Source organism: Phocoena phocoena, chromosome 6 (genome assembly GCF_963924675.1).
Source record: "Phocoena phocoena chromosome 6, mPhoPho1.1, whole genome shotgun sequence".
Lineage (NCBI taxonomy): Eukaryota > Metazoa > Chordata > Mammalia > Artiodactyla > Phocoenidae > Phocoena > Phocoena phocoena.
In genome coordinates this window covers 95,649,382-95,667,348 of record NC_089224.1, presented here as the reverse complement: position 1 = coordinate 95,667,348, position 17,967 = coordinate 95,649,382, and the positions used below count along the sequence as shown (strand labels likewise).

The 17,967-nt window shown below is 52.6% G+C and overlaps 1 protein-coding gene across 1 annotated transcript in view; it reads right to left on the bottom strand.

Moving 5' to 3' along the window:
* ZNF618 (zinc finger protein 618) overlaps positions 1–17,967 on the bottom strand; it is a 354,057-nt gene that overhangs the window by 50,654 nt on the left and 285,436 nt on the right. The window contains exon 6 of the mRNA XM_065879940.1: positions 9,180–9,439. Within this exon, the coding sequence (XP_065736012.1) occupies positions 9,180–9,439 (260 nt within the window). The remainder of the gene's footprint in view (positions 1–9,179; positions 9,440–17,967) is intronic.

Below are 17,967 nucleotides of genomic sequence, written 5' to 3'. Positions count from 1 at the left end.
CCATCATGTACCAGATGCGTATCTCAACGCTTGGGCCCCGAATACAGTTCGCACAGATTCACCGTGAGGGCTGCCTTCCGGCGCTCTTCCATCTGAACTAGTAAGAAATCAGAAAGAGCCCTTAAAGATGGGGCCCAGTAAGGAGGGCTCTGAGTCTAGGGCTGGCCAGTCTCCTGACCTCTCAGTGCCTCAATCTCCCCATCCACACACGAGAGGGTTGGACAAGACCACGCTGTCTCCTTTTTCACTGAAGAGCTTGTGCTGGCTAAGGGGCAGCCACACTTCCCCAAGGGAGGCTGGGGTATGGCAGAACAGCAGCCACAGGCCCAGATTCCCCTGCAGTTTTATGTTTCCTCTGTCCTGATTCATAACATGGATGTAACATAAAGTTACCCATCCCGTGGTTATAACCTAACATTTCTCCCCGTAATCCTTCCAGCAAAATGACCCTCCACGGAGGACGTACCCCATGTGTGCTGTGGCCTTGTGTACCCCTGGCCCACGGCCACCGTGTACCCCAGGCTGGTGCAGTGGGCGCTGGAGGGACCTCACGGACGGAGACTCTCCGCTCAGAAGGTCCCCCTCCCCGCTGCCTGACTCCCTGCCCCGCCGGCTTCTTCACTCCGCCCACCACTACCCGCCTGTCCTTCGTCTCCATCTCTCCCAGCCCACTAAGTGCAGGTGCTGCAACTCATCTCACTTGCGCCTCTCCAACGTCTCTGCACAGGCTGGCCACTGACCCCACCGCACCCCACTGCACGGTGCGGAAGCAGCAACTTGCCCACTTCACACAGCCAGCTAGTGGGAGCGGGCTCTGGACTCGGGGGCTTCTCACGCATCGGCTCAGTTCATCTTCACAAATCCAGCACAGGAAGGTGATTATTATCCCCATTTTTCAGATGAGGGGGAACACATCGGGCCAGAGGTCACCTGATCTGTCCTGCTCCAGGGCCCATGTGTGTGACCACCACACAGTCAGCCCCCGGAAGGATGCCAAGAAGAAAGGGTGCCTGCTAACAGCTACCAGTTACCAAGTACACCCAGGTCTCATTTCCATCCTCCATCTTCCCAGAAGCCCTCATGTGGTTGAGACAACTCAATGGCCACTTCAACCATGAACTTGAAAGTTCTAGGGGCCAGGTGGTCCAGGGCTGGGGCCACTCAGATAGTGGCTAGTGAGGAACTGGGCTCAAAGCTGGCCTTCAGGGATCCAGAGCCATCCTACTGCCACCATGCCAGGTTACCTCCGGATGCCAAGGAACCCCCTTCAGTCATGGGGCTCCCCCTAACACTGCAGGGCAGCAGAACCCCCTACCAGGTCTGGTACCGCCACAGGACCCCCAGAGCACCCTATCAAGAGCCTTGGGAGAGACTGCCTGGGATGGCTGGCAGGTCACGTCAGCACACACGCACAAGCCTTTTCCTCTCCCCCATCCCGTTGTCACTAGTGACACAAGAATCCACAGGCACTGATGAAGAGCATCTGTCTAGCATTTTCTGTAACCACCTGGCAGAGAGCCTGGCTTAAGCTCCCTTCCCAAGAGCACTGGACCAAGTGAGGCCAGGTGAGAGCAGGTGGGTGGAGGTCCCGAAGCCACTGGAGGGAGAAGTGGGAAGACGGAGGTAGAAGAGGAATGTGGGTGGCATGCCTGAACTCTATCACTGGCACCCAGAGAGCTCCAGATCGGCTCCACCACCTTTCAGGATACACAAAATGCAACAAGGCAGAAATCCAGAGCAGGTGAAGGAGAGAAGAAAAACACAAGGTGGGGGGACGGACAGATGGCTCTTACAACAGGCAGTCCCATATTTAGCTCAAAGAGTCTCGGGAGCCGCTGTTCATAGATCACATGCTCAGGAGCACCCGGCCCCCTTGGTCCTAAGAAGCAGCAGAGCTGGCCCAGGCACGGCCTGCTGGGGGACAGGGGGCCTGGAGAGGTAAGTCGTGGACAAGTAGGTTTCCTGAGGCTCTCTGGGGCTGGGACTCAGACCAAATGTCCTTGGGACCACGGTCTTCCAAGTAGAGTACAAATCCCCTGGGGATGTATGAGCACAGGGAATTTTAAGAGAATCAATTCCCAATGCATTTCTTCCTAAAACCAATGGGCCAGAGAACGTGGAGGGCAAGGAGGCCCCACTCAGCTGGTCCTCCTCACCGTCACCCTTCTCCACACGACAAACACAACGGTCCTTTCACCCACCCCTAAGCCCACCGTGGTGCTGTCCAAGGCGGATGAACATCTCAAGGCTCCAGGCAAAGAGATGCTGTGTTGGACTTAGAAAGTGGGTGGATCTAATGACTGGGAATAATTTCTTTTGTAAATTGGGTGATTTCTAATTCTTTGTTTTCAACAAAATTGAAGAAGAATCTAATGGAGTTGTCAGCGAAGAGACCACTGAAAATAATATCTGACTATAGACCCCTGTGTGATTTTTGGCATACAAATTGGAAGGTGTTCAAAGAATTGAGTGACACTGATAAAACAAGACTGCCTCCACCCCTGGCTCCTTATTTATGTGATCAAGCCTTCTAAGCACTTACACTTAAGAAAATGGAGGGCCTCCCTGGTGGCACAGTGGTTTAAGAATCCGCCTGCCAATGCAGGGGACACGGGTTTGAGCCCTGGTCCGGGAAGATCCCACACGCCGCGAAGCAACGAAGCCCGTGTGCCACAACTACTGAGCCTGCACTCTAGAGCCCGCGAGCCACCACTACTGAGCCTGCGTGCCACAACTACTGAAGCCCATGCGCCTAGAGCCCGTGCTCCGCAACAGGAGAAGCCACTGCAATGGGAAGCCCACGCACTACAACGAAGAGTAGTCCCTGCCCGCGTGCAGCAATGAAGACCCAACACAGCCCAAAATAAATAAATTAAATAAATATATTAAAAAAAAAAAGAAAATGGAAAAAAGGGAATTAAACGAATGCTGAATTTTGTCTCACTCAACAATAAGAAATATTAATTCACAGAAACGTGAGCCAATTGAAGAAATAAAGGCTCATCCGTTTCATTAAGAGGTGCATTTTCAGTAATTTTTTTACTTTTATGTTTGCTACTTATCTAAATTTGTTTTTGACAAAGTGTATGCTAATAGCAACTCCATCAGGAAAAACAAACGTTTTAATATGTACAGCTTTATGATCCCAACGTATTTTTTAGAAATTTCTATTTCAACTTACGTACATCTTGTTGTGGGAGATGAGTGTGAAACAGTGATCAACAAAAGACTCTCAAGCATAAAAAATACATTACATTAGGATAAAATCCTGTGAGGGAAGTGGGCTGGAAATATGAGTTCAAGGAGAAAAAGGAAAGATGTTTAACTTCTGACTGTTCAAGATGAGCCTGTTCATACGGTTTTTAAAAGGATGATGGTGGATATCAAAAGCGGTGGGGTTTGGATTCCCGTGGATACACTTAAAAGAGTGGTTCAGAGTTTTATTTCCAAAATGCCACATTTAAAAAAAAACAATACAACACATCAGAAATTATATCCTTTGTAATTACTCCAACTTTGGATGAAAACGTTAGACGTCAACTCAAAAATGTGAAAGAGAATATAGTTTCTCAAAATTCTTTTAGGAGATATTGAAGAAAAGAAGTTTGAAGCCATTGGCCTTTCAGCTTCCTATCGTTCCAGAGGTAACCCCGGATGTGTCAACATCCAAGGCTTTGGCTAATACCACTGGTATCTGTTTTGCACTTTCTGTCCCCCTCAAAACCACTTTTATACCTATTACTTCAGTCTGACCTCAACAATCCTACTGGAAAGACAGGCAGACTTTATTACACCCACTGATCAACGAAGACAGTACGGCTCAGAGAGGTTAAGGGAGCCTTAACATCCTGAGCCCCACAGCGGGGCAGACCCCAGGTCTTTTGGCTTACAGTCCAGGGGCCCTTTCCCACAGAGACCCTCCAATCAGGAACCCCATCCCACCCTGGACCACCAGATGGAGAGTCAGCAACTGGGATAAGACGCACCTGAGAGGGAGGCCAGAACCCTCCTTTCTGAGTGGCTGCGGCAAACAGCTGAGTGTAGGTTCTGGCAGGCTCAGGCCCAAAGCCCTGCCAACACCGACTGAAACAGGAAACTATCAGCTGGCACTACAAAGTGGGACCTGGCACCTTCGCTGCCTGGGTTTATAAGAGACTGAAACCCATGTGTCTGTGTCTGAATGGCTGTCTGTTACTCCCTCCAGAGCTGTGGCCAAGGCCCCGCCTCCTCTTTCCCTGCCCCTCCTCCCTGGGCAGCCGTGTGTGTGTGTGTGTGTGTGTGTGTGTGTGTGTGTGTGTGTGTGTGTGTGTGTGTGTGTGTGTGTGTGTGTGTGTGTAAACACCACCACCCCTGGTGCCCAAAGCTCGCTGCCTAGAAACATCCTTGCAGGATCCAGGCTCCCAGCTGACTGACTCTCCCTCCTGTACCTGGTCGTGACCCTCCTCTGCTCACCCATCTCCAGGACAGGAACTCACTCCCTCACAGGCCTGTATTCAGTTACCAAACACTTTCCATAATCACAGAGTCCTCCCTTTCATGAGCTGAAATCACCTCCTGGTGACTTTCCTGTATTGGTTGGGGCTACTTGGAATGTGTCTGCCCGGTCCCATCCCACCAAAATGCTCTAAGTTGTGAATACTTAGACTCCATCATCTCTTCTGTACCATTCTTCCAGGAAATGCTCCATGGGCTGGATGCTTTTTGGTGTAAACCCAGCTCGCCTTGTCTTCATCATCTAGGACAAGGTTGACGAGCAGGTTTCTACTTCAGATTTTTCAATTCTAGCTGACTGGCAGTGACTTCCTAGTATACTGTGTTGAGAAGGATTCTGAGGTACACTGTTGGGACAGTGTGCAGTGATCAGTTAGGGATGCCTTTCACTTCTGGTTTTATCCAACAAAGTTGTCACAGTCAGTATTGTCTCTGCTCTTCTTGCTAAAAAAGGAGAGAGATACCCTTTTCTCAGTCTCTCTAGACTGAGAGATACCCTTTTCAGCACAAAGAATTTCTGGGCAGCAGGAAAGTAGCAGCAACCACTGCAAGCTTGGCAGCCAGCCTCCTGGGCACTGATGCCCCTCCCGACTCCACAAGTCTGAGAAGTTGCCAAATGCCATCCATGTGTCCAGACCCAAAGCTCCTCCATGGGAAGTGCCTCAGATAACGTTCGTGTCACTAGGAACACTGTTTGTCTGATGGTGTTAAAGGGCCAGTGAGGACTTCGGGGTGGGAACAGGCGGATGGAGCTCAGAGAAAAGGCACAGCACTGGGTGACCGAACAGGAACACTGTTCTATTCAGCAACAGAGCCCGGCCACAGCCCTGCGCGCCCCTGCCAAGTGCCCTGGGAACATGTTCACTGCACGGCGCCCAGCCACCAGGGCACAGAAGCACACTGTGGCATAAGCTCATTTAAAGGGATGGCTCTAACCAGCATTCTGTCCCGGCCAGATCCCTGGGAATGCTTTCCTTCCTTGTTTTACTTCCAGGAGCAGGTGGGAGGTGGGTGCTGTGAGTTGGAGTGGCAAATCTCTTCCATTTCCTAGGCCTTTGTTTGTCCCTCTATAAAATAAGGGGGTCTGAGTGCCGCATCTATAGCATGTGGAGCTCCTCTGCCCACTTCCATATCCATGACAGACATCAATAATCAATCATGACACCCTTTAGAATCTTCAACACAGAACTCCTAATAGCCAGCAGCAATCGCTCAGATGTGGCCCGTAAGATAATATCTACTTGCCTTTTTGAGATGAGATGAGTTCAGAATGTTCAGTTCTAACATTGATTTTTATTTTTTAATTGCCTTTCTTTCCTGCTACTAAAAGGCCAAGCCAGATTCCTCTGAGCCTGACCCTTGGCAGAAGAAACTACACCCTCAAGGAGGTCTGCCTTGATGGATGTGAGACGCCATCATGACCAGCAGGGAGTGCCCTGGCCCTGCTTTGGTACCGGCTCCAAAATGGTGGCTCCACTTCTAACTGTGGTTCTTACACCTTTTCCACAGAAGTCTTCCAAAAGCAGGTTACTCAGAAACTGCATAACATCCTCAACGTCCCTGGATTCTAGGGGGGCAGTACTAGAAGAAGCTCAGGGGAGAAAACCGAGAACCAACTAGAAGCCATGTCTTCTGACACCTCACCCAGTGCCAACTTTCTTTTCTATCCTGCTTCTTCTCTACATCACACTGGCTTATTCTTCAGACCTGGGAAAAAAGCAGAAACTATTACTACTCCTTCCTCTCGAAGAGGTACTTTATACTATCAATACTAGTATTACTGCTAATAACAGCGAATTATTTACTAAGTATAATGTTGAGTACTTTATACACATTATCCTATTGAATCCTCACCTAACCCCATAGATTTGCAATTGTGAGAACTGAGGCACAGAGAGGTCAAGCAGTTTGCCCAAGGTGCAACAGCCATTAAGTCAGGGAGCCTGGATCCACTCCCAGCCTGAGGAGCCGAGCTCATTCTCCTTGCACAACACTGTCCCCTTCGGTTCCCACACCTATGAGGTGGTCAGGACAGGGAGAATGTCTCCTTTAACAGAAGAGGACATTAAGGCACAGCAAGGCCAAGGAACCTACTGCTGAGTAGCAGCTGAGCTGGAAACCAGTCTGTGGCTGGCATGAGGCCCTGGGGCCTCTCACTGTGCAGGGAGTTGGCCCAGGGAGGACTCCCAGCATTTCCAGAGCATGGCCACTCCAGGCTTTCCCCACTGAATCCTGACTGCTGGCCCCGCCTCAAGGTTCAGATTCAACTACCCTTCACTGGGCATCTCCCAGTGAAGGGCATAAATAACTCCTGGGTCCAGTGAGTCTTAAAGTGAGCAGGGCAGGTCCTCTCCTCAGTTAACTAACACATCCATGAGTGGCTAACACAGTCCTAGGCCTTGGGGAGTGAACACTGGTGGAGGGAGGTCAGACGCAGGCCCCAGAAAAGACTCTTCTTTCATTCGACACTGGGCTAAGTCACTCATGCTCTTCAGCAAATATTTCTGGTTCATCTCCCCTTCTGTCACATGGGAAATGGCATTTCCCCACCTCCCTGGGGTTGGGCGGGGCCACCTGACTAACCTGGCCAATGACTGTGAAGGGAATTAACACATCTCACTTGTGGATTGCAGCTGGCACATGAGTCCCTCCAGAGCTGTCTTTCCCTCTGTCACTTGGCTGGCAGCATTCCAGACAATGGCTGCTTTAAGCCTGGGTCCAGAACAGAGCAGAGCCCCCAACTGGACCACAATGGACATGTAGTGGGACCAAGAAATAAATGAACCTTTGTGGTTCTGAGCTACCAAGATCTCCTTACTTTTTAGGGCTTTTTGTTACTGTGGCATAACCTAGCCCCATTCTGACAGCTATAGCAGCAATGACAACACTGCTTCCTAGAAACTAGTACCTTGCTAGGAATTGTGTGGTGGGAGTAGGGAGCACAGACACAGATCAGACAGGTCCTGGAGCTCTAATCTCCAGGAGCTGCCCATCTTGTAGCAGAGGCAGGTGCCGACAGGGCCCCTCTAATCTCAAGTGGATAACGGGAAGTGCCCCCTGAGGGGCAGGGCAGAAACAGACCACTTCTGACCAGAAGAGATCAAGGAAGGCTTCTGGGAGGAGGGGGCACTGGAGCTAGTCTTGTAAACTGGGTTGGATTTCGGCAAAGGCATTCCAGGGAGAGAGAACAGCAGGAGCAAAGGGTAGGAAATGCTGCAGGAGAGCAGACTGTGCTGGAATGAAAGGACCGGGAAGAAAGAAATAAGAAAGGGGGCTATGGGGCTCAGGTTATGGAGGACCTTGATGCTATGGCCTTGACCTTAGATACAGTGGGGAGTGACATGGTCAGTGTTTCATTTTTGTCAAGGTCCCTGGCAGCCAAAGTAGATGGCAGGTGAGGGCAGAAAGACACAGAGGCACAGCTGTTAGCAGGACGCCACAGTGACCCACGTGGAGTGATGGTGGCCACAACCAGCCTAGGAACAGCTGGGAAAGGGAACTTGAGGCTGATCCCCAGCGGCCGGGAAGAAAAGGCAAGAGGTCTCGAGTCTAAACTTGGGGAAGCAGACACAGGGCAGCCTCCCCTGCCTGCCACACATGGGACGGGAGCCTGGAAGTCAGGAGGAGGTGGGCAGAGCTGCCCCAGGAGGGACAGGCAGAGGGGAGCGAGATGGTCTCCTGAGCACAGGAATGCGGAGGAGGGCACAGATGGAAACAGAGACCTGGGAGCAGACTAGGCAAGGTCTCCGTGCCAGGCTGGGGCACGTGGACTGTATTTTACAGACCGGGGCTGCAAACTGGTGGCCCATGGAATGACTCTCACCCGCAGGTATGTTTTGCTTGGCAGATTTTAAGTCAAATTAGTCACCAACGTTTAAAGCCAAAAGAATTTACATTCAAATTCTCATTTCTGGCATGTGTTCTGTCCAGAGATCTGGCCACCCTGAGCCCGTCTCCCCACCTAGTTACCATACATGAGGCGTGGGCTCTCCAGCTGGACCCAGGCCCTACCACCTACCACCTGCCTGTCTGGCTCATCTCCGTGATGCTAAATAAACGTATCTTTCGGGCTTCGTGGGCCTTTGCGTTTGCAAACTGGCAGGAGTGCAGGCAGCCCCTAAGGGGTATCCCCTGGCTCACGCTGTAATGTAGCGGGGAGAGATAGTTTCTAAGAAGCTTGTTTCTACTGAGCTCCTCTGAGCCTGGCCCAGACCAGAAGAGGCGGGAGAAGGTGCCAGACTGCCACCCATCTGATCCTGACTGCACAACTGGTCTGAGAAGGACCCACACTGAAAGCTGCCCCCAGAGGCCCCCGGGGAAGCCCAGGAGGAAGAAATGCAGACGGGCATTTAGGACACCGAGTGATACAGGCTGTGCTGGACCCATCTGGGGTGTGGGAGCCCCATGGTGTGAGGGATTCGCCGGGCCTGCAGAAAGTTCCAGGCAACTGACTTGAGCAAAGTCTTAAAAGGACAGGTAGGGTTTTGCCACGTCAGGTGGGAAGACAAGAGCTCAGAGCAGAGCTGAGCAGGCAAAGGCGAGTGTCAGGAGCCGAGGCCCTTCCCTGAGGGCAGCCACAGAAGGCTCTCGCAGCCGGGGAGGGACAGGGATCCCAGGCCTCCCTCCCTAGCACTCCGGCTCCACGTTCCCACCCTGGCCCCAGCTCGACCCTGCGGACGCGCGCTCACCCAGGGTCTGCTGGTTGCGGACACCGCCAATCACCACGCAGATCTCGGCAGGCACGTCGCCGGTCCCATCCTTGCTCACCCCCTTCTTCTCCTCCTTGGCCTCGCCCTGCCAGATCACCTCCTGGATGTAATCATCGGGCAGCTCCGTCTTGACCTTCACCTCCGTCATCGTTCCCTGCTCGGCGCTCAGCGAGGCCTCGGCCGGCACAGGCTCTGGCCCCTCCACCTTGGTGCTCTTCTGGTTGCGCTTCAAGCGCTCCCTGGGAAAGAAGACAGTCTGCTCAGTGTGGACCCCAGACTCGCCCCAGACCTACCTGGGAGCGCCCCAGCCAAGGGGGGGTTGCAAAATTTTTAGTTATAGACCCACCTCTCACGTGACCCTCACCCTAAAGCACAGGTTCCCACCGCTGCCCCTGAGGGTCCTCCAGGGAACCCTGGGGCTCCAAGGAACACAGTTTGAAAATCACTGGACTAGGATGGCTCAAACTGCACCCATTTTGCAGATGGAAAAGCTGGGGTCTAAATGTGACCAGTAACTCTTGTAACTGGAGTTACAAGAGACCTGCAAGAAAAGCTCTGTGACCATAAATCAGCTGAGAATCTTGGTAAAATGCAGATTTGGTGCAGCAGGTCTGCAGCTTGGCCTGAGATTCTGCATTTCTAACAAGCACCCAGTGGAGACAGGTGCTGCTAGCCCTTAATGGCAGTTTGAGCAGCAGGGGATTCAGTGGCTTGATGTATGCAGAGCGCGTGGTGCCCTTCCCTTTGCTCCTTGGCGGAAGGGCTGCAGAGCTCACCCTGCTTTACAGTAGGGAACATACAGGCCAAAAGGCTCACTGAGGGGGAGGCCACAGAGCCAACACTTGCCCCCCCCCCCCACAATCTGGCCTCTAGGTGGCTCTTCAAATAGGAGAAAACATCCTCAAGTTAATACGAGGGTGGGCCCTGAGGCCTAGAGCAGGGCTGCGACCTGCCCAGGGCCACACACAAGATTGGTGGTGGGCCGAGGCACGAAGCCAGGTCCCGGCCATCCACTCCTGAACTGTTCTCCTTTCAGTGAGACTCTCTGTGTTATGAGAGCCCCCTCATCCTTCTGGCAGTGGTGGGGAAGCTGAGGCACGCACAAGCTGGGGAATCAGGTCACGTTCCAGGCCTGGGGATGCTGCCCTGGCCATGTCCAGCCCTCTCCAGTGCTCCAGAGAAGCAGCTGGACCGTGAACTTCAAGGCCCAGGCTCAGGCAAGGCTGGCTAGCATACCAACTGGAGCTTAGCGGAGGTGCCCGGGCTGGGAGGCAGGACCCGGGATCTCATCCTGGATCAGCAGTGGGCTTGCTCTGTGACTCTGGACAAGACTCTTCCCCTCTCTGGGCTTCCAGCTCCATCTACCACAAGAACATGGGTTTTATCGTGTCCACTGACCCGCCTAGCTCTCAACTTTCTCCCAGGTTGGGGAACTGAGCAGAGAGAGAGAAGGAAGGCTCTAGCTGATGATGAGGGGGCAGAGAAGGGCCACTGGGGTGGTCCTATGACTGCACTGCGTCTCCCCACCCCCGCTTCACGTGGTGAAGTCCTAATACCCAACGTGACTGTGTCTGGAGATAGGGCCTTCAGGACGTAATTAAGATTAAATACAATCCGAACAGTAGGGCCCTTATCTGATAGGACTGTGGCCTTAGAAGGAGAGAGATCTCTTTCCCCGCTATTTCTCTACCATGTGAGGACACAGAGAGGAGGCTGTCTGCAAACCACAAAGAGGGAGCAGAGGCTGCCTGATGGCCTGGCGGGAAGGAGATGCGAGGAACTGGGATGGAAAGAGCACTGAGTTGTGAATTTGGATCATCCCAGAGCCAAATCTCAGAACTGCCACTCTCTCAAGTTGTGGGTTCCTGCAAAAGTGACTTCACCCCCGAGCCTCAGTCTTCACACCCATTCGATGGGGATAAACACGGGCACCCACCCCACAGCACTGTGATGCAGACACAAGGCAATGTCTGCAAGGGACCTAGACCGCTGGCCCCAGTGGAGATGTTCTGGGGTACCTACCGTCTATATGGGGGGCAGGGGAAAGAAGTGTTCAGAGAACGAGAGCATGCAGGGGAAGAGTCTTACACGCGTAGATTTTAGTGCAGGGGCTGTGGAAGCAAAGCAGTGGGGTTTAAAGCACAGCACTGTCATGCCAGCTTGGAACCCTGAGTGGGCCCTGACCCTCTCTGAGTCTGTTTCCGCACCTGTGAGGCAGGGAGCCCCACACTAACTCAAAGGGCCTCGTGAGGACCAACTGCAAAAATGTACAACCAGGACACTGTCTAGAGCGACTCCTAGAGTGGGGATGCTAGTGCTGAGGGAAACTGGTGATAGAAGTTGCTGAAATCCCTCCCTATTCCCTAGCTGAGACCACGTGGGTGCTACAACTGGCCAGTCCTGCCCACCCTGAGGCTCGCTGAGCACAGAGATAGAACTCAGGGACCCTGTCCGACCCTCCATTCCAGCCTGGCAAGAACACAGCCCACGGGTCCTAGGGGCTGCTGGACAGGCAGGCAGCTGAGGACTCTCCCTGGCTTGGGCCTGGCTGGTCCCGACCCCGGCTGCACATGGGGCTAAGCCCCAAGTTCAGGGCAGATGGGCTTCCCAGGGCCCGCAGAGAGGCCCACCAGAGCGGAGGTGTCCCACCTGTCAGTGTTCCCCACAGCTGACGTCACAGGATGGGAAGGACATAGAACAGCTCCCTGCCCAGAATGCCCTCCCCCCAGGGCCTGTGAGCGCTTGACCATCCTGTCTTAACAGACCTAGTGTCCCTTCCTGCCCTCCAGGACCTCATTAGCATCTGCCATCCTGGTGGGAGGGGGGAGCTGTTGGAGTCTGACAGGCTGGGTGTCCACAAACCCCGCAACCTCTGGCCAGAGATTCCCCTCTCTGAGTCTGTTTCCTTGTCTGCTAAAGGGGGACTGTGATCCTTGCCAGCGCGGGGCGGGAGGGGAGCCAGAGAGCTGTACAGAGTGGATCTCCTTGGACGGCAGCGGCCATTATGATGACACTGGTCCATGATGACATCCCTGCCTCTGGGAAGCCTTCCCTGCTTGCTCGAGATGGCGTTAGACCCCATCTCTGAATGCCCCGTCTGCCTTGCACAGGTGACTCTCACACAGGTGACTCTCACACCCTCTTGCCCACAAGCACAACGGCACACAACCATCCACTCTCTTACAGGTGACATCCCTGAACCCTTGCTGCACTGAGAACACGGGGGACTTCTCTTCCCCCAGCTTCACACTTTAGATTTACAAGCCCAAATGTTGCTTTTCTCGGATGCTTTACATTTAATTAGGCATCTTAATAACAACGGAATTGCAGAAGTACTTATATCACTGTGGATTAGTGGTACAGCTCCTTCTAACTTCTTTAAAAAAATATTTTTTCATGTATCATTTTTTAAAGTAGAGCTCATTATTTTAATTATATCCATTTAAATGTACACTGGAGCCCATGGATATTCTCAGCACGAATCATTAGGTATATTAGTGAAAAAGCACTTGGAATCTATCTACATGCTGACACTCCATAATCTATTCTATTTGTGTCACTGTAAAATAGATTTATATATAGATAACTACAAAATAGTTGCTTAAGATATGCTATGAATTTTATATTTAACCCGAGTCACGCTTCAACATAAAATCCAATGTCAGGCACTAAAAGGATATTTCTCAGTAAGCACATGTCTGTGGTCACTGGTTACTGCTCATCCCAGAATGCCAGGAGAGAAGTCAGACCAAGTGGGTCCCTGCCCAAGGAATTCCCTAACAGCCCTGGCCTTTCACTAAGGCAATAGTTCTCAAAGTGTGTTCCTTAAAGGCCTAGGGGTTCCAGAGCAAAGGCCCAGAAGCACCCATGAGGCCTGGATAACAGAGTGGTGGTGACTAGACCTCCAAGAACCCCTACTTTCTCCGTCTTTGATATCTACAGCTTTGCTTCTAATGGGTGGTAAATGGCGGCTCCCCTGAAAGACGGGCCTAGGACCTAATCCCCAGAACCTGTGAATGCAAACTCATTTGAAAAAAGGCTCTTTGTAGATGTAATTCATTTAAGGATCTTGAGAGGAGATCATTCTAGATTATCTGGGTGGGCCCTGTATGCAATGACAAGTGTCCTCATAGGAGACATGTGGGAGATTTACAGACAGAAGAGGGGACAATACAGAGAAGAGGAGGCAGCATGACCACAGATTGGAGCCATGCGGCTCTATAAGCCAAGGAATGCTGCAGCCACCCAAAACTGAAGAGGCAAAGCGCAGATCTCCCCAGAGCCTCCAGAAGGCGTGTGACCCTGGCCCAAGACCTTGATTTCAGACTTCAGGCCTCCACAACTGTGAGATCAAATTTCTTTTGTTTTAAGCTATCGAGTTTGTGGTAATTTGCTACACCAGCCACAGGAAACTAATACACAAGGCGTGACTAAATTGGAAGAAATACCTCCGAAGCAGTTAACTTTTGCAAACCACTGACCTCCACCACCCCCAAAGTTTTCTTTTCCTTCGTTCTTACTCATCCCCGGGACTGAATCTGATATGGTCAGTCCAATGTGCCCGCAGGGCCTGCCTGGGGGAAGTTTCAGAAACAAATCTCTTCCTCTGGGTCTTACCAGATGGTTCGGTGCTTATACTCATCCCGTCACATCTGGCACTCACAAGCACCCTGTGGCCAGAGGGGGAACCAGAACAGAGGACAGGGCCCGTGTCTGTTCCGTCCCCATCCACATCCAGCCCTAGCCTGGGCCCTGCGGCACAGTATGAACTCAATCAACACGGAGAATGAACGGCATGCCCAAGGGCGCAAGACTTCCAGCCATGAGCTTGTCTGAACAACTCTCGTGACTCCTATCCTGGGGCCGTTCCCACTGAGCCCTGCAGTCCAAGACAACGCAACCAAACAACTTCTCAGTGGATTGGGGGCTCAAAGACAAATTCCACTTCTGGCCATGTTGACGGAAGAGTCCCAGTGATGCCCTGTGCCTGGGAGTCAGACGACGTTCTCTCCGAGTACAGTTTCCACATCATCCCACCGAAAATGCTAATGCTTCAAGTTCTACCAAGCCACAGTAGTAATGAGACGTCCTCAGCACACTGGACTTCGGTCCCACCCCTGCTTGATTCTGTTTTCCCATCTGACGACAAGTGAGCTACAGTCTGAGATGTCGAAGGCTCTGGTGGAGGCCAGACCTCTACCCCGAAAGTGTGCATGTCTCCTTGGACGGGGAGCAGGGCATCTGTCTGTGCTCTAAGACTCAGCCTGAGGGCCACTCCACCTCCCCCAAAGGCCACTGCTTCTTTACTCTAGTACTTTAGCCACCTGAAACAATGTTAAGGGAGGGGGGATCTCTAATCACAGTGTGTAAGCAATGACTTGGTTAAGCCCCTCTAGAATAAAACCTCATTAAAAGACTCCAAGCAGGGCTTCCCTGGTGGCGCAGTGGTTGACAGTCCGCCTGCCGATGCAGGGGACACGGGTTCATGCCCCGGTCCGGGAAGATCCCACGTGCCGCGGAGCGGCTGGGCCCGTGAGCCATGGCCGCTGAGCCTGCGCGTCCGGAGCCTGTGCTCCGCAACGGGAGAGGCCACAGCAGTGAGAGGCACGCGTATCGCAAAAAAAAAAAAAAGACTGCTAGCATTACAAATGAGCGTTAACTGCACTCAAGGTGAGCTTAAATACACTCTTCATGAATGCATGGATACATGGGGTGTTAAATGAATGAACACACATCCAGCCATGATTTCAGTGGCTGTGTTTACCCTGCTGCAGAGGCTGACCACTGACCTAGGCCTCCAGCTCTATCCAGCTGCCCACCTACCGATGATCTGAGTACAAATGATTATCATCCGTAGATGTTGGCAGGCTCCTCCTTGGCAATGCTTCCTAGGTCCAATGAGGTTTTTGCCTCCCCCATTCCACCAGAGCCGTTCTTTCCAAGGCCTCCTGGGACCTCCATTCTCCTAGATCCAACAGTCCCTTCTGGGTCCTCATTGAGTTCATCCTCTATCAGCAGCCTCTAACGAGCTCCCCTCTCTCCTCCTCCAACCCTTTCCTCACTAAGCTCTGGGCCTGCCCGGTGGGCCTCCCACCTTCCAGCCACTCTTCACCAACCCAACGCTTATATGTCAACCTGCCCCAAGGATCAGTTCTAGAGCCTCTTCTTTTTTTTTTTTTTGCGGTACGTGGGCCTCTCACTGTTGTGGCCTCTCCCGTTGCTGAGCACAGGCTCCGGACGTGCAGGCTCAGCGGCCATGGCTCACGAGCCCAGCCGCTCCGCGGCACGTGGGATCCTCCCGGACCGGGGCACGAACCCGTGTCCCCTGCATCGGCAGGCGGACTCTCAACCACTGCGCCACCAGGGAAGCCTGAGCCTCTTCTATTTTTATCCATACTCACTTCCTACATGATCTCCCCTAGATTCATGCTTTTAAATATTAACTATGTGATGATAAATCCCAAATCATACCTCCAACCTGGACCTCCCCCCCACCCCCGAGCTCCAGACCCGCATGACAACTACCCACTGGACACTTCCACCTAGACGTCTAACACGCACCCGTATTTACAGGTCCAAACTGAACTGCGGCTACGCCCCTTCCCCCAAGTCAAGAAAACAATTCTTCTGACTCCAACCCCAGTGCTCTTCCCGCTAAATCCCGCAGCTTAAGACACGGTCATGAGATAGCGGCAGTCTTCTCCACTTCAGTTAGTATAATTCCGCCCCTCCAGCTCCTCAGACCCAGACTCTGGGAATCATCCTTGTCTCTCCCCCCTCACTCTCTCCGAAGCAACATATCAGCAAATCCTATCAACCCTAGCTTCAAAATATGCCCAGAACCTGAACACTCCTTACCACCCCACGGCCACCACTCTCGTCCAAGCTGCCTTCCCCTCTCTCCTGTCTTGCTGTAGCATTCTCACGGCCCGTCTCCCTGGTCCTATCCTGGCCCAACGCCCCAAAACTGACGTTCGACACAGCAGCCAGAGCCTTCCTATTCAGCTAGCTCGTGTCACTCCTCAGCCCAGCACTCATTTAGGGCTCCATGACTCAGTGCAGCAGCAGAGTCCTCGCCCCGGCCCGCAGGGCTCTCTGTGACACGCCCCACACGCCCACGGACCGCATCTGCTCACACCGCCCCTCTCCTGCTTTCCTCGCTGGCCCCACCAGCCTGCTCGCTGTCCCCTGGGCACGAGGGCAAGCTCCCCCCTCAGGCCTGAAATGCTCTGCCCTCCTCCCCGGATGTCCCCACAGCGAGTTCTCCACTCCCCCAGGTCTCTACTCAAACATCCCAGTGCCGGCAGAGAGATCCGTGGCCGTCTGATCCCAAACGTCAGCCGTCTCCCCTGCGCCCCACCTTCAACGCTCCACAACCCTTCCCGGCTTCACGCCTTCTGCTCAGCATCTACCCTCCATTCGTGTAACATGCTTGTTACTCCTCGTCCGCTTCGTTGTCTCCCCAAGTAGAATGACAGCTACAAGAGGACGGAGACTTTGTCTCCTCTGTTCACTGTCACGTGCCAGCACCTACAGCAGCGCCTGGCGTGGGGGAGGTGATCAATAAACACCTGTTCACTGAAGGAGTCAAGAATGAGCCCAGCAAAGGTCAATGCCATTGTGGCCCTCGAGGTGTCTCCCTCTACCCACCCCGCAAAAGAACTGTCGGTGGTTGAACTGCTTCAGCTGGTACCCAGGACTGAAGGCAGCAATGTCCCACCCATCTGGCCCTCGGTACAACACGGGCTGAGGACGTTTCACAGGAGCCAGTGTTCTGAATAAGTGACGCTTATTCCTGAAGTGTCACGGTCTCCTCTCCATCCTTCCCAATGGAAATTCTCTTAAATGTAACACACTCTTCCTACTTTCTAAATTGCCAAAATGCAGCAGCCTTGGTAATGCTCTAACAGCAGCTCTTCTTTTCCTCCAGCTTTACTGAGATACTAGTGACGTATAACATGTAAGTTCAAGGTGGACAAGGTGATGATCTGATATTACATAATGACCTCAACTCTTGAAGATGCAGGGTCACCACTGTATCTTCCATTAGCAGATTCAGGCCCTCAGGCAGGCATGGGGTGTTGACACCCTGTCTCAGGGTGACAACCGCCTGGGAGCCTGCAGCCTCCACCAGTGGCTCTGGGAATGCCCCCTCTGCTTCTCACAGGTCCCAGATCCGAATCTGCCTGCCAATTCCATGTGGTTCTGGGAGACCTTCAGAGGTAAGGGCTCTACCCCACTGCTTTGTGTATCCCTGTGCCTAGCCCCTGGCTGATGTCAGCTAACGCCTGCTGAACGATACAAACCGAAAACGGCAGGTGCAAAAATGCCAGCATACGGGGTGGAAGAGATGCCGGTGGCAATGATGCCAGTAACAGGGTGAGTGAGGACAGGGCAGCTGTGACATACCAAGTGGCTAGGACGGGCCAGTCACAGTGCTGCTTCAGGCCCTATGCATGCACTGTCTCCCTGCTCTCCACAATGCCTTACACAGCAGGTAGTTTTGCTCTACAGATAAGAACACTGAGGATTGGAGAAACAGTGACTCATGGTCACACAGCTTTCTAGTGACAGAAGCAGGATTCAACCAGGTCTGCCTGACTCCAACCCCTGGGCTTTTTTAATCATTTGGATGATTTCAGTTTTTCTCAAGAGAAGAGAAAATAATGAAAACACTTGTTGAATGAATGAACAAATAGATGACTAAATGACAGGAAGCTCCAAGAGATGGGGAACATATGTATTCCCTTGTCTCCTACAGTATCCT